The 14,348-nt window shown below is 48.0% G+C and overlaps 2 protein-coding genes across 5 annotated transcripts in view; one reads left to right on the top strand and one right to left on the bottom strand.

Annotated features, from left to right (window-relative positions):
- The window catches only part of BACH2 (BTB domain and CNC homolog 2), a 374,289-nt gene that overhangs the window by 4,597 nt on the left and 355,344 nt on the right, over positions 1 to 14,348 (bottom strand). The gene's annotated exons all lie outside the window — the stretch shown is intronic.
- The window catches only part of GJA10 (gap junction protein alpha 10), a 58,537-nt gene that overhangs the window by 28,907 nt on the left and 15,282 nt on the right, over positions 1 to 14,348 (top strand). The window contains exon 4 of one of the 4 annotated variants that reach the window (XM_082475273.1): positions 5,465 to 6,812. The exons of 2 other annotated variants lie outside the window; for them this stretch is intronic. In XM_082475273.1, coding sequence (XP_082331399.1) covers positions 5,465 to 5,515 — 51 coding nt within the window. In that variant the 3' untranslated portion in view covers positions 5,516 to 6,812. Of the gene's footprint in view, positions 1 to 4,846; positions 6,813 to 14,348 lie in introns of those variants that run through there. One more of the 4 variants, XM_082475272.1, reaches the window with a different exon arrangement.

The following is a 14,348-nucleotide window of genomic DNA, read 5'->3' as shown; positions in this document are numbered from 1 at the left end:
CCAAGAATCTCTCACGGCCACTGCAGTCACTCCCCATGCCTACCCCCAGCCTCAGGCAACGACTCACCTGCATTCTATCTCTATAGATCTACCTTCTCTGGAATTTCATATAAATGGAATCATACAAGCCCACATCATTATTTTTTTTTTTTCTATTCTTTTTCAAATTCTTTTCCCATTTAGGTTATTACAGAATATTGAGCAGAGTTCCCTGTGCTATACAGTAGGTTCTGGGGGTTTTCCAACTTTGGTTTTTGCATCCTACATTATAGTGTAACTCATGAATGAGTAGGTCAGGATCTAGAAACTTAAAAGAGAATCTATCCAGAGAGCCTGGACACATACTTCCGCCAAGTCTCCCATCTGAGCAGCCCATCCAGATGTGCCACTGACCCTGACACCTTCCCTGTGGTAGCTTCTTTTCATGCCTCTCTGAGGCCCAGCCGAGTGACCAGCAAAATCACCACCAACCAGAAAACTGCAGAGAATCAAGGTTCCAGTTGCCTGGAATTTGGGGTTTGCAGAGAATCAATCGGAAAACTCTTAGTCCCAAACCTTGTAGTTGAAAATCTCCCCCAAATGCATTAGGTTGCGATTGCTGAAGGTCAAAAACAGTTCATCAGTTCCAACTATATGACATTCTATAAAAGGGCAAACCTATAGAGACAGTAAAAAGATCAGTGTTTGCTAAGGGGTGGGGTGGGGGAGGGAGGGATGAATAGCTGAAGCACAGAGGATTTTTAGATGAAGCTACTCTATGTCACTGTTGTGGTGGATACATGTCATTCATTATACATTTGTCCAAACCCACAGAACATACAACACCAAGAGTGAACCCTAAGGTAAATTATGGACTTGGAGTGATTATGATGTGTCATTACAGCTTCATCAGTTGTAACAAACGTACCACTCTGGGGAGGCTGTGAGTGTGCAGAGGTAGAGGGCAGGCGGGAACTCTGTATTTTCCCTTCAATTTTGCTGTGAACCTAAAACTTCTCTAAAAAAAGCAAGTCTATTTAGAAAAAAAACAATGAAAATTGCAAAAAGAAATCAACCATCAGCAGTTTCACATGATTAAATCTTATACTTCCCTGGTGGCACAGTGGTTAAGAATCCATCCACCTGCCAATGCAGGGGACACGGGTTCGAGCCCTGGTCCAGGAAGATCCCACATGCCGTGGAGCAACTAAACCCGTGCGCCACAACTACTGAGCCTGCGTGCCCAGAGCCCGTGCTCCGCAACAAGAGAAGCCACCGCAATGAGACGCCTGAGCACCACAATGAAGAGTAGCTCCTGCTCGCCACAACTAGAGAAAGTCCGCACACAGCAACGAAGACCCAACGCAGCCAAAGATAAAAATAAATAAATAAAGTTATGTTTTTAAAAATCCTATATCAGTAGGCTCTCTGGCCTCTGAGACTGATGGACTGAACACAACGGCACAGATGGCTGGGGACTGTGCAGTGAGTCCCAAGACCAATTCTCTCTGGACACAGGAAGCAGGGACAGAGGTGAGGAGGCTGAGCCCTAGAGTACCAGCCCGGGGTTCTGAGATAGTCTCCTTAGAGAAAACCCCACATAAGCTCTTGTGTTACTAAAATTCATCACCCCATCAGAGAGATGAATTTAGCCACCACAGGGGAGACTGATGAAGGTCTTCCCATAACTAGCTGTGTGAGGAGAGAAGATGAGGAGGCTCCGTGAGGCGCACGCAGTGAAATGGATGGGAAACGGGACATGTGAAGCGAGTCCTCACCCTCTGCAAGGGTGCGCAGGAGAGACGAGGAGAGGGTGCAAGAGGATGGGGAAAAGAGCGGGGCGGGCGGGGGGGGGAGAGAGAGAGAGATGAGGAGAGGATGCAAGAGGATGGGAAAAAGAGCGGGGCGGGCGGGGGGGGGAGAGAGAGAGAGACGAGGAGAGGGTGCAAGAGGATGGGGAAAAGAGCGGGGCGGGCGGGGGGGGGAGAGAGAGAGAGACGAGGAGAGGATGCAAGAGGATGGGAAAAGAGCGGGGCGGGCGGGGGGGGGGAGAGAGATGAGGAGAGGATGCAAGAGGATGGGAAAAAGAGCGGGGCGGGCGGGGGGGGGAGAGAGAGACGAGGAGAGGGTGCAAGAGGATGGGGAAAAGAGCGGGGCGGGCGGGGCGGGGGGGAGAGAGATGAGGAGAGGATGCAAGAGGATGGGAAAAAGAGCGGGGCGGGCGGGGTGGGGAGAGAGAGAGAGACGAGGAGAGGGTGCAAGAGGATGGGGAAAAGAGCGGGGCGGGCGGGGGGGGGAGAGAGAGAGAGACGAGGAGAGGATGCAAGAGGATGGGAAAAGAGCGGGGCGGGCGGGGGGGGGGAGAGAGATGAGGAGAGGATGCAAGAGGATGGGAAAAAGAGCGGGGCGGGCGGGGGGGGGAGAGAGAGACGAGGAGAGGGTGCAAGAGGATGGGGAAAAGAGCGGGGCGGGGGGGGGAGAGAGATGAGGAGAGGATGCAAGAGGATGGGAAAAGAGCGGGGCGGGCGGGGGGGGAGAGAGATGAGGAGAGGATGCAAGAGGATGGGAAAAAGAGCGGGGCGGGCGGGGGGGGGAGAGAGAGAGAGATGAGGAGAGGATGCAAGAGGATGGGAAAAAGAGCGGGGCGGGCGGGGGGGGGAGAGAGAGAGAGACGAGGAGAGGGTGCAAGAGGATGGGGAAAAGAGCGGGGCGGGCGGGGGGGGGGAGAGAGAGAGAGATGAGGAGAGGATGCAAGAGGATGGGGAAAAGAGCGGGGCGGGCGGGGTGGGGAGAGAGATGAGGAGAGGATGCAAGAGGATGGGGAAAAGAGCGGGGCGGGCGGGGGGGGGGGAGAGAGATGAGGAGAGGATGCAAGAGGATGGGAAAAGAGCGGGGCGGGCGGGGGGGGGAGAGAGATGAGGAGAGGATGCAAGAGGATGGGAAAAAGAGCGGGGCGGGCGGGGGGGGGAGAGAGAGACGAGGAGAGGGTGCAAGAGGATGGGGAAAAGAGCGGGGCGGGGGTGGGGAGAGAGATGAGGAGAGGATGCAAGAGGATGGGAAAAGAGCGGGGCGGGCGGGGGGGGAGAGAGATGAGGAGAGGATGCAAGAGGATGGGAAAAGAGCGGGGCGGGCGGGGGGGGGGGAGAGAGAGATGAGGAGAGGATGCAAGAGGATGGGAAAAAGAGCGGGGCGGGCGGGGGGGGGAGAGAGAGAGAGACGAGGAGAGGATGCAAGAGGATGGGAAAAAGAGCGGGGCGGGCGGGGCGGGGGGGAGAGAGATGAGGAGAGGATGCAAGAGGATGGGAAAAAGAGCGGGGCGGGCGGGGGGGGAGAGAGTGAGAGAGACAGAGAAGCAAACGTACCAGTGGGTCTCCTACATGGGAGGTGCACGTGCCGAAAGACGAATGCAATCTGGCAGGCAGTGTGGGCATGTGTGTCGGAGACAGAGATTTACACGGGGAAAGGGCACCTGCTAAAATATTTATAAATTTATCAAGAAAACATGTTTTAAAAATGAAAAATAAACAGATGTACAAGTGCAACTCGAGAGGAATACATTTCGCAAGTTTGCAAAAGCAGAGTGAGTGGCGTGCTGGAGACCGCGTGGGTGCGGGCGGGAGTGAGTGGGCGGGATCTGGGCCTCGTGGGGCGGGACCAGCCTGCCCCCGCCCACCAGGAGCGGGCGCCACTCCCCAGAGCGGGGGTGGGTGTGGAGTAAAACACATCCGGAGGGCTCGCCAAGAGAAGAAATCTTACACTTGTGGCTGTGCAGCTTGGACCTCCTTACCTGGACCTGCAAGTCTGCAAAATGGGAGGCAACACCAGCCCCAGGAGGGATCGCGGTCTCCATTCTGCCGCATCATCCTGGCCAAGCCACCCACCCCTCCACGTCCACTGATCTACGAAAGGTCCTGGGTCACTTTCTAGGGGGAAGAAGATGAAATGCTGCACGTGACAGGGTTTTGGCTCTCTGCAGGAAAGGCAGTAGAAATCAAGGCCTCGGTTAAGAACAGGATGCTTGGGCTTCCCTGGTGGCGCAGTGGTTGAAAAATCTGCCTGCCAATGCAGGGGACACGGGTTCGAGCCCTGGTCTGGGAAGATCCCACATGCCGCAGAGCAACTAGGCCCGTGAGCCACAATTACTGAGCCTGCGCATCTGGAGTCTGTGCTCTGCAACATGAGAGGCCGCGATAATGAGAGGCCCGCGCACCGCGATGAAGAGTGGCCCCCACTTGCCGCAACTAGAGAAAGCACTCGCACAGAAACGAAGACCCAACACAGCCATAAATTAAATAATTAATTAATTAATTAATTAAAAAAAAAAACAGGATGCTCTAAGTCACAGGTGTACATCGACACTCTCATTCAGCAGGGAAATGGCAGCACATTACTCAAGGGGTTTCCAAAAAAGCAGGGGGAGAACTAGGAGATGCCTTCTTGGTTTCTCAACCGAACAATATTAGCAAACAGCTTTAGGTATCTGCCAGGGGCATGGCTTAGACTTTCCTATTTGCTCAGTATTACAAAATTACAGAGAAGAGTGCTAATTACAAAAAGTCAGGCGTTTCTCAAATACGGGTGATTAGAGTTATTCTCGTACCTGAAAAAGAGTGCAGGGCCGAATTACTATAGACGTGTGCTTAAGGCCCTGAAACCTTATACCCATCAGGCTCAGCCTTGCCTGGGTCCCAACCTAAGCCCAGCAGGCTTTCCAAAGACCCACACTCATCAGCAGCAATATCTTGCTTCCTTATGTTGGCTTAAATTAAACATTTTTGTTGTTGTTAAAACAACATTAAAGAAAAATTTGAAGGAAAGAAGGAATTTGTAATCTCATGACTCAGTCACAATTTCTAATACATTTTAGGGCAACAGACCTTTCCTGAGAGGCTTCTCAAGACTGTCTTGTTGTGAGGAACCTACAGTCTAGGGCCAGGGCTGAGGAGACAGACACACACACGGATAATGCAAGACTAATGTGGTAAGTATGAAGCCAGAGGTCAGATCAGGGCTCTGAGGACAGGTGCTCCGCCTCACCAGGGACTCAGGAAAGGGGCTTATTGGAGAGGTGACAGTAACCTGACTCTTAAGGAACAAAGGATGTAGTCAGAGAAAAAAACAGTCGAGGACTGTCCGAGGTAGAGGAGAAATAGCAGAGGCATGAGCACAGAGGTAGAAACAGCAGGAGATGGGGCTGAGGGGAAGAGCATCCCGTTTGATTTTATTGGGGGTCCAGTTCCAAGAAGGGAGAGGAAGGTGATGCTGGAGGGTAGACTGAATCATGGAGAGCACAGTGCATCTTGCTAAGGAGCTTGGCCTTTATTTTGTAGGTGATGGCAGCCACTGAACATGGGCACTATTTTCCCTGCTTGGCTGGTGTTAATTAAATTAAGAGAAAAAAAAAAAAAAGACCCCAAGGTCCAGGACTATCTTGATAACAGGTAACATTTACTCAGGCTTCTCAAATGTCTTATTTTGCTCTTAGGTTCTCGTTAGGACAATGGCTTACCAGGAGGCAAAGGACTGCCACGTATAGCCTGAGGACCCAAACTTAGATCATGACCACAGTCCGTGGCCTCCCTCTTCTTCAGCCTGACATAGACAGGGCACCTGGGATGAGTTTCCAGGATTTGGCCGGCAGAAAGGCTGAGCTGAGTGAAGGTGCGTTGATTGCCTTCAAGGGTACAATCAGGAGCCAGAGGCCACCTGGATTTACTTCCTGTAGCTTAAGGTTGCTTATCAAGGAGAAGGGAGTGCAGAGCTCTGAGTGAGGGGGAGGCTTGGGAGATGGGAGATTATTCCCCGAGGCAAAATACTCTCAGGCACAGGGAGGAGGTGACAGCCACTTTGAGGCAGAATTCAGGACACTGGGGCTGTGAAGGGCTTCAGGAGATCACGTGGCTGAGCGACCCCTGGTGGTAGGCTGGTGTCCTGCCTCTAACCTCCACTCCTCCATGGGAGGTGGGAGAAAGCAGTGCAAATAACAAGATTTGGAATCAGGCAGCTGGGTTTGCATTCAAGCTCTGCCCCATAGTGGGGAGTTACCTAACCTCTCTGCACTCTGGTTTCCTCCTTTGTAAATGGAGATAAAGTAGAACCTAAATCATAGGGTTGATGTGAGGATTACATGTGATCACCTACAGAAAGAGATTAGAATAATATCTGGTCCACGTATGCATGCAATAAATGTTAGCTCTCAGCACATGTTGAATGGAAAATAAAAAAGAAGCACCTCTAGGGGAGGGAAGGAATGGGAGTTTGGGATTAGCAGAGGCAAACTATTATATATAGAATGGATAAACAACAAGGTCCTACTGTAGAGCACAGGGAACTATATTCAATATGCTGTAACAAACTATAATGGAAAATAATATGAAAAAGAATATATGTATAACTGAGTCGCTTTGCTGTACAGAAGAAATTAACACAACACTGTAAATCAACTATATGTCAATAAATTTAAAAAAATATACGAATGGCTGAAAGATATAAAATACTGACACACAATCACACACCTGCACAGACACACACACATTACAGATGTAAAGGTATTATTTTTGTTGAGAACTCGTTAAAAATCAACTCGAACTTCCCTGAACGGTGGCCCTTCTCTCTACCTCTCTGGCCTTCGCTACCGTAACTTTGCATCAGCCCCGGTCACTCCAGGTTGCTGACAGCAAAGGGCGGGCCAACTCACCAGTTTGCGGATTTCACATTCTAAGTTCTGAATACAGTCCAGCTTCCTCTTGCGGCAGCGCTGGGCCGCGATGCGGTTCTTGCTGCGCCGGCGGACGTCGTGAATGAACTCTAACTGCTCTGAGGTTAGCTTGTGCATCTTAATCATCATCTGGAAATCATTCCTTGGAAGATCTGTGATTTGATCTACAGGAAAGGGAAGTTTGACCTGGAACCAAGAATAACAGAACATGATTATGGCAGCTGGAGTTTTGTTTTCATTCTGGCAGGTGGAACATCAAAAATTGGAAAAACCTCCTTTTTACAATGACCAACTACTCTGAAAACTACTGAAGCAGGCAGTGATTATTCTTTCCTGTTTCAAAAATAAATAAGATGTAATATTCAGATAATCAAACAGAATGTGAGTACACACATTATAATGTGGTTATTATTCCTGAGATCTTTGAAGCAAACAGCATGGAAAATATTGGAAAATGTATACACTGTCATTGCTACAGCACTTTTGTAAGAAGGGCTCTATAGTTAGTTGAAACATACTCCCATTGAGCCTCAACTCAGTAAAATGACAGTTTATAGACAGACATCAACTGAAGAATCATCTAAAACACTTGAATGAAGAGAGCACTGCACACCTTGAAGATGCTGGAAAGATGAAACAGTCAGTGTAATTTGTAGTTACAACAGCATAAGGGAGACACAGGGAAAGAACCTGGAGAGGCTACACCAGTATGATCTAGGAGTTAGAACTGGGCTTTAGTCCTTCCTGCCAGACGTGAGACTGCAGGCTGGTTACTTTACTTCTCTGAGCCTCAATTTCCTCATCTGCAGAACTGGGGCATGCTTTTTAGTTGCACAGTGCTATACACCCATTAGGGACTTTGCATTTTTGGAAAATACAATGGCCAACCCTTCTCACGTTTTCTTTTACAACGTGATGTTGACCTTCCTCAGTCAAGAGGTGGGATGCGTGTTCCTGCCTCTTGACCAATACAATGCAGCGGGAGTAATGGCGTGTAACTTCTGAGGCTACATCATAAAAGCTGTGCAGCCTCCCCTTAGGCCTCTTAGATTGTGCTCTCTGGAGGACACCAGCTGCTGAGCCTCAAGGACACTCAAGCAGCCCTGTGGAGAGCCCCACGTGGAGAAGAACTGAGGCCTCCAGCCAACAACCAGCATCACCTCACCAGTCACATGAATGAGCCACCTTGGACGTGGATCCTCTGGGCCCAGGCAAACCTTCAGGGATTGGCCCCAGACAACATCTGACTTCAACCCCATGAGATATTCTGAGCCAGGAGTGCTCAGATGGGCCAATCCTGAATTCCAGACCCACAGAAACAGTGAGAGATGTTAAATGATTATCATTGTTTGAAGCCACAAAGTTTTGGGGTGATCTGTTATGCAGCAACAGATAACCGATGCAGATACTATTATCAGAAAGAGTCCTACTTTCAAACTCTTGACAAATCAAGGCAGGTAAGCATCATCCAAAGAGAGGACACTAGTCTTTTAAGAGATGGATCTATGTCCTCCTTATATTCTGTTACATGCTTCTTTACAACCCTGTGGCGGTTTGAAATCTTTCTTAGGAAAAGAACTGCTATTCTTGTGGGCTTCCTTAGCACCCACAAGGTAGAGAACACAGGCCTGCACCTTCCAGCAGTCTGCCATCGCCCTCTTCAAGACTACTGACGAGGACTTAGACACTGAATTTATGGTTACCAGTGGGGAAGGGTGGAGGGGAGGGATAGTTAGGGAATTTGGGATTGACATATACACTCTGCTATATTTATATATTTATTATTATTTTTTAAAGAATTTTATTTACTTTGGCTGCGCCAGGTCTCTTAGTTGCGGCATGCATGTGGGATCTAGTTCCCTGACCAGGGATCGAACCCAGGCCCTCTGCATTGGGAGCGCAAAGTCTTACTCACTGGACCACCAGGGAAGTCCCTACATACCGCTATATTTAAAATGGATAACCAACAAGGACCTACTGTATAGCACAGGGAACTCTGCTCAATATTCTGTAACAACCTAATTGAGAAAAGAATTTGAAAAAGAATAGATACATGTATATGTATAACTGAATCACTTTGTTGTATATCTGAAACTAACACAACATTGTTAATCAACTATACTCCAGTATAAAATAAAAAGTTAAAAAAAAGACTCCTGACAAGGCAGAGACTTGAGGGGTCAGTTCTGGTCCTGCTCAGAAGCTTCTGGAAGAGGAAGATTGCATGTTGCTTGGCCAAGAGACAGTGTTTCCCTGCTCAGACGGCTGAACTACCGCTTACACTAGCGTCTGCTTTAGGTGGACCAGCAGATGGCACTATAAACCTAAACTTCCTTCAGGAGCCAGGCCAGCGCTGTCCAATGCAAACAACGTGAGCTGGGTGTGTGATTTTTACATCTTCTAGTAGCCACGTTAAAGGAAGTGAAAAGAAACAGGTGAAATTAATTTTAATAATATATTTAATTGAACCCAATGGAGCTAAAATAGTTTCAACATGTAATTAACATTAAAAATTATTGAGATATTTCACCTTTTGGGGGGTACTAAATTTTCAAAATCCGAGGTGTATTTTACACTTGGGGGTTCATTACAATTCAGATGAGCCTCGTTTCCAGGGCTCAGTAGCCACGTGTGACGTATGCCTCCTCTACTGGACAGCACAGCTCTAGAAGACGGAACAAGTGGACTCGAGTGAACTTCAGTAACCAGAGAATCAGACTGGCAGGTCTGGGCTTAATTGATCAAAATATTTTGGGGTGAAGAAACCAGGCCCTCGTTAATATTCAGAAGCTGCAGCGTTACGTCTGGGTTGTTCAGGGGAGTGAGAGGGAGATATTTTATCCTAAGCTCAGGCTTTTGCTTTGGTTGCATCAGATACAGGCAGACATGAGTCTGGATCCTGGCATTTGTGGCCCACTAATCCCCAGGCACAAAGGCAATCCTACTAAAGATCTGCCTTCCTGCGGCTGGGTGCAACGGCTTAGTCAGGTTACTTCATAGCTCTGAGCCTGTTAGACGTGGCATTTGCTGAAGGCTCCCAGTGGGTGCTCTGATTGAACTTCCACAGGGCGAACTCTGTCCCATGACACCTGTCAAATTCTGGCCCAAGAGAGCAGAATCGCAACAGTGCACATGACACATGCTCGGCTCAGCCCTGCTTTGGCTGCTAATGACGGGCAGTCAGGACAAACAGCTCCTTGTTTATGGACCCAGGAAAGGGCTTTGTCCACGGGCTGTGTTTGCACAGGGCTTATAATGATATGAAAGAATGTTTGATTTCCCTTTTATACCCTTTGGATAACAAACAGACACTCAGATCCTGGACGGTACCTAAATAACACAGAGGTCTGTCTGTTGGGTACAGGGATGTTTCCACACCAGGCAGGAGGCTTGTTTGCACAGCAGGGGTTACAGCACTTCGGGCTTCGTGGCGTCTCCCCCTCTGCTGACAACAAAGCAATTCTGCTTCTGCTCTACAGTGTGTTTACTTATTTGCAGACAGAATATATACCTATAGCTCAGGCCACAGGGAAAGTCAAAAGGCCTTCTATACCAAGAGCTACTGTATTTAAAATCCTCCAGACAGCAAACATAAAACACTACGGAAACAGGACCGACGTTGACAGGAAAGAGGAAAAATCAACAATGCTGGTTTCAAAGTCCTTGAAGCAAAAGGCCATATAACATTTCAGCAGAGCTGTTGCAACTCAAGCTGCTTTGCAAAGAGGTCAAACGAAAATCATCAGCTATAGACTTTCTTCCACATGAAAAAAAAAAAAAAAAAAAAAGCCCAAACCCCAGCTACTCTTGTTTCTTTCGAAAAGGTGCTGCTACCCTTCTAGCTAGGGAGGACTTACCCCAGCTACCAAAGGGAAGCCCCTGACTGTTCTTGGAAAGGCACAGTGGAAACTTCGCCACACCTATTTGTTGATTTCAGGGTAGTAAGTTCCAAGCTGAAGGGCATCTTCCCCCGGGATGAAGGGCAGACGCAGACCCACTATGGAGCTGGGAGAACATTCCTTTCCCAGGCTGGTAGGCACCCACATAGTCCCCAGATGGGCTCAAAAGTCAGCTTATGTGAGTTGGCCTTGGACCTTGAGAAGGCTGAGGCCCTCCTGCCTTTCTTCTGGCAAATTCTTAGAACCCAATGATTCCTCCAGGATTTTACTTCTCGGAGGTAGCTTAGTTTTCATTCCACGGACTCTTGTAAACAGTGAGGTGACAAGATGGAGAGTCCAGCCGATCACCACCACCACCACCATTCGGCGATCACACGTGAGTGAGGCTCAGCGCAGAGGCACGGAAGGCTGGCCAGGCTGCTTAGAAGGGCAAGGGCCCGAGGGGTCCGGGGCGCCGACGCCTCTCTAGACAGGTGCTTGCCGCCGCTTGGGTTCTCAGTGGAGACTCACTCCGAGAGTTGGGCAGCCTCAGCTGCTTGTCTAATCTGCTCTGTTGCTGTCATCCTGGCCCCAGCACGGTACTCACTCTCCTCTCTCCGGAGCACAGCGGGAGGAACAGGGCAGACGCTGTTCTCACCCGGTACCCGTCCTGGCCGGCTCGGTAGTGACCAGAGGAGGGGCTCAGACCTCCTGGGAGCTCCCTGCAATGAGTGGTCCCTGCACTGCCGAGGGGTCTCTGGCCCTAGGGGCTGACAAAAGGTGGGAAGATGCTGCGACATCTGGACAGTGAAAGAAACCTAAATATTCCTCCTCGGGGGCCTGACCAGGGGTTGCTGCTGGCTGGACCCCAGGCGCTGGTGCTTCTTTCTCACCAGACAGAAAGCAGCTGCTCCCTTTCTCTCTCCTGCCAACAACTACCCTGTTTCTGCCGCCAAAACCACATCCCCTCTCTCCCAGTTAAACAAAAATACCATCTAAAAATTGTACGAGAAGTATAACTTCTGGCAGAAAATTCAATTATGAGACAGAAGAGGAGAATAAAGTGTCCACACCCAAACAATGACTCCTCTGCTCTGGTGGACTTCCCCGTGATCTTTGCTTCCTCTGTATACTTTTTACAGGGTTGTAATCAGACAGTGCAATGGCTACCTCACCTCACCATGCCTCTCAACACACATCTCACTCGCCTGGTGTCTTCGGTGTGCCGGATGGGGGCTGTCGGAGAAGCAGGACAGAGATGCAGGCGTTGTAGAAAAAGGCGAAAAAAAGCACCTCTTTCCTCTAGCAATCCCAGCGGAAGCTTGTTGGTCAATCTTCTTTCCTATCTCCTTTCTTGGTTTCACTATTAGATGTTGAGTAGAAGCTGCAGGAGTTGGACCCCTTAGCAGTACCCTGAGGACCTGATGGTGCAGTCACCTCTCCAAAGCCTTTAACATTTATGCTCTTACAAGCCCCTCAGATCCCTGTGAGTTGTCTGGGGGACAAAGCAAGATGCCCATTGGGCTGACAATTCTAGTGCTGTTGGAATGGCGACAGCCAGCTCTGTGCCGGGCAGATGCCAGTGACAAAACCTCCCCTGCCAAAGACACACTTCCTGCACAACTGTCCGTCTAACCTCTGTTCTTATGATCCAGTTTCTGAACCAAACACAGGACACCTGGAATTTAGTTGTGATGCTGCAATTACCTAGCTATGTGATCTCAGGCAAGTCTTTCCTTCTCTGTCCTGAAGTTCTTTGAGGATCTGGGAGTCAGAGGGAGATAATATCTGCCCTACTTAGCTGAGAGGACTGCTATGAAGAATAAAACTGGATAATAGATGGAGAAAGTGCTTTGAAAAGTTTGAATTGCCTTATGACTATGAAGTATTATTATTATTTTTTAAGCGAGAATTCTTTTTATTTATTTATTTTTAGTATTTATTTATTTGGTTGCACTGGCTCCTTAGTTGTGGCATGCGAACTCTTAGTTGTGGCATGCAAGTGGGATCTAGTGCCCTGAGCAGGGATTGAACCCAGGCCCCCTGCATTGGGAGTGCAGAGTCTTATCCACTGCGCCACCAGGGAATTCCAATTATTATTAGTAGTAGTACTAGTAGTCGTTGTGGAGTATTAGTATTTGTTTATCAGCCCTATGTTTCTTTGTCACATAGATTCTTCTTTCTGTCATACGATATGCTCTGCAGTTGCAGATGCTAAGAGTCTTTCTAGACAACGTGAAAACATTGTTTTAATTAGAAATATGGCTGACTTCTATGCTGCCCAGCAAGGTTTTCTTTCTAAATATTAAGCAGACCAACTACAATTACTTGTAAAAAGATGCCTGATTCAACAAACCACAAAAACGACTGTAAACATTTTACATCCAACATATGTCTGGAAGCCAACATTTGGGTGGAAGACTTAGAGTCAGACACGGCTCTTCTGTAACATTTCTGTGTTTGCTCTGGACATTATTTCTCCCTGCCCCAACACATACACCAACATACATGTACACACATCACCCTCATACACTTTCATCCCTCTTGACATGAAGCATGTTAATAAAGCAAGTCCAGGACTTCCCTGGTGGCACAGTGGTTAAGAATCCACCTGCCAATGCAGGGAACACGGGTTCAAGCCCTGGCCTGGGAAGATCCCACGTGCTGCGGAGCAACTAAGCCCATGCATCACAACTACTGAGCCTGCGCTCTAGAGCCCGCATGCCACAACTACTGAGCCCGCGAGCCGCAACTACTGAGCCCGTGCACTGCAACAAAAGAGTAGCCCCCGCTCACCACAACTAGAGAAAGCCCACGCGCAGCAACAAAGACCCAACACAGCCAAAAAAATAAAATAGATAAAGCAAGTCCAACTAATCAATGCTTTTGACTATGCAAATAAACTGTCTTCCTAGTGCTTCTTTATTAAAATCTACAGTTAATGCTTGTGGTACAAAACTATGTCACTAAGATGCTTACTACTTGGCAAATGCTCGTGACTCTTCTATAATTTTTAAAATTTAAAAATGAACCTGCAAACCACAATGAGATATCACTTTACACCACGAGAATGGCTATAATAAAAAAGATGGACAGTAACAAATGTTGATGAGGATGCAGAGAAATTGGATCCCTCATACATTGCTGGTAGGAATGTAAAATGGTTCAGTTACCTTGGAAAACAGTCTAGTAGTTCCTCAGAATGCTAAACATAGAGTTATCATATGATTTAGCAATTCCACTCCTTGGTATATAACGAAGAGAACTGAAAACACGTCTACAAGAAACTTGTACACAAATGCTCATAGCAGATAACTGATAATGGCCCCAAAGTGGAAATAACCTAAATGTCCCTCAACTGATGAATGGATCAACAAAATTGGTATATCTACACAGTGGAATATTATTCAGCAATAAAAAGGAGTGAAGAGCTGATACATGATAATGTACCTGGTGGGTACATCAGTGGCAAGGAGGAACCTTGAAAACATGCTAAATGAAAGAAGCCAGACACAAATGGCCACATATTGTAAGATTCCTTTGACATGAAATATCTAGACTAGGCAATCTATAGAGACAGAAGATAGTTTAGTAATTTCATGGGGTAAGGGAAGAGGGCAATGAGAATTGATTGCTGCTGGATATTATGTTTTTTTGGGGGGTTATGAAAATATTCTGGGATTAGACATTGGTGATGGTCATACAACTTTGTGAATCATTGAAAACCACTGAACTGTTCATTTTAACAGAGTGAATTTTATGGTATATGAATT

The sequence above is a fragment of the Balaenoptera physalus genome (genome assembly GCF_965194825.1).
Source record: "Balaenoptera physalus genome assembly, chromosome: 9".
Classification (NCBI taxonomy): domain Eukaryota; kingdom Metazoa; phylum Chordata; class Mammalia; order Artiodactyla; family Balaenopteridae; genus Balaenoptera; species Balaenoptera physalus.
This window is presented reverse-complemented; position numbering and strand designations above follow the sequence as displayed.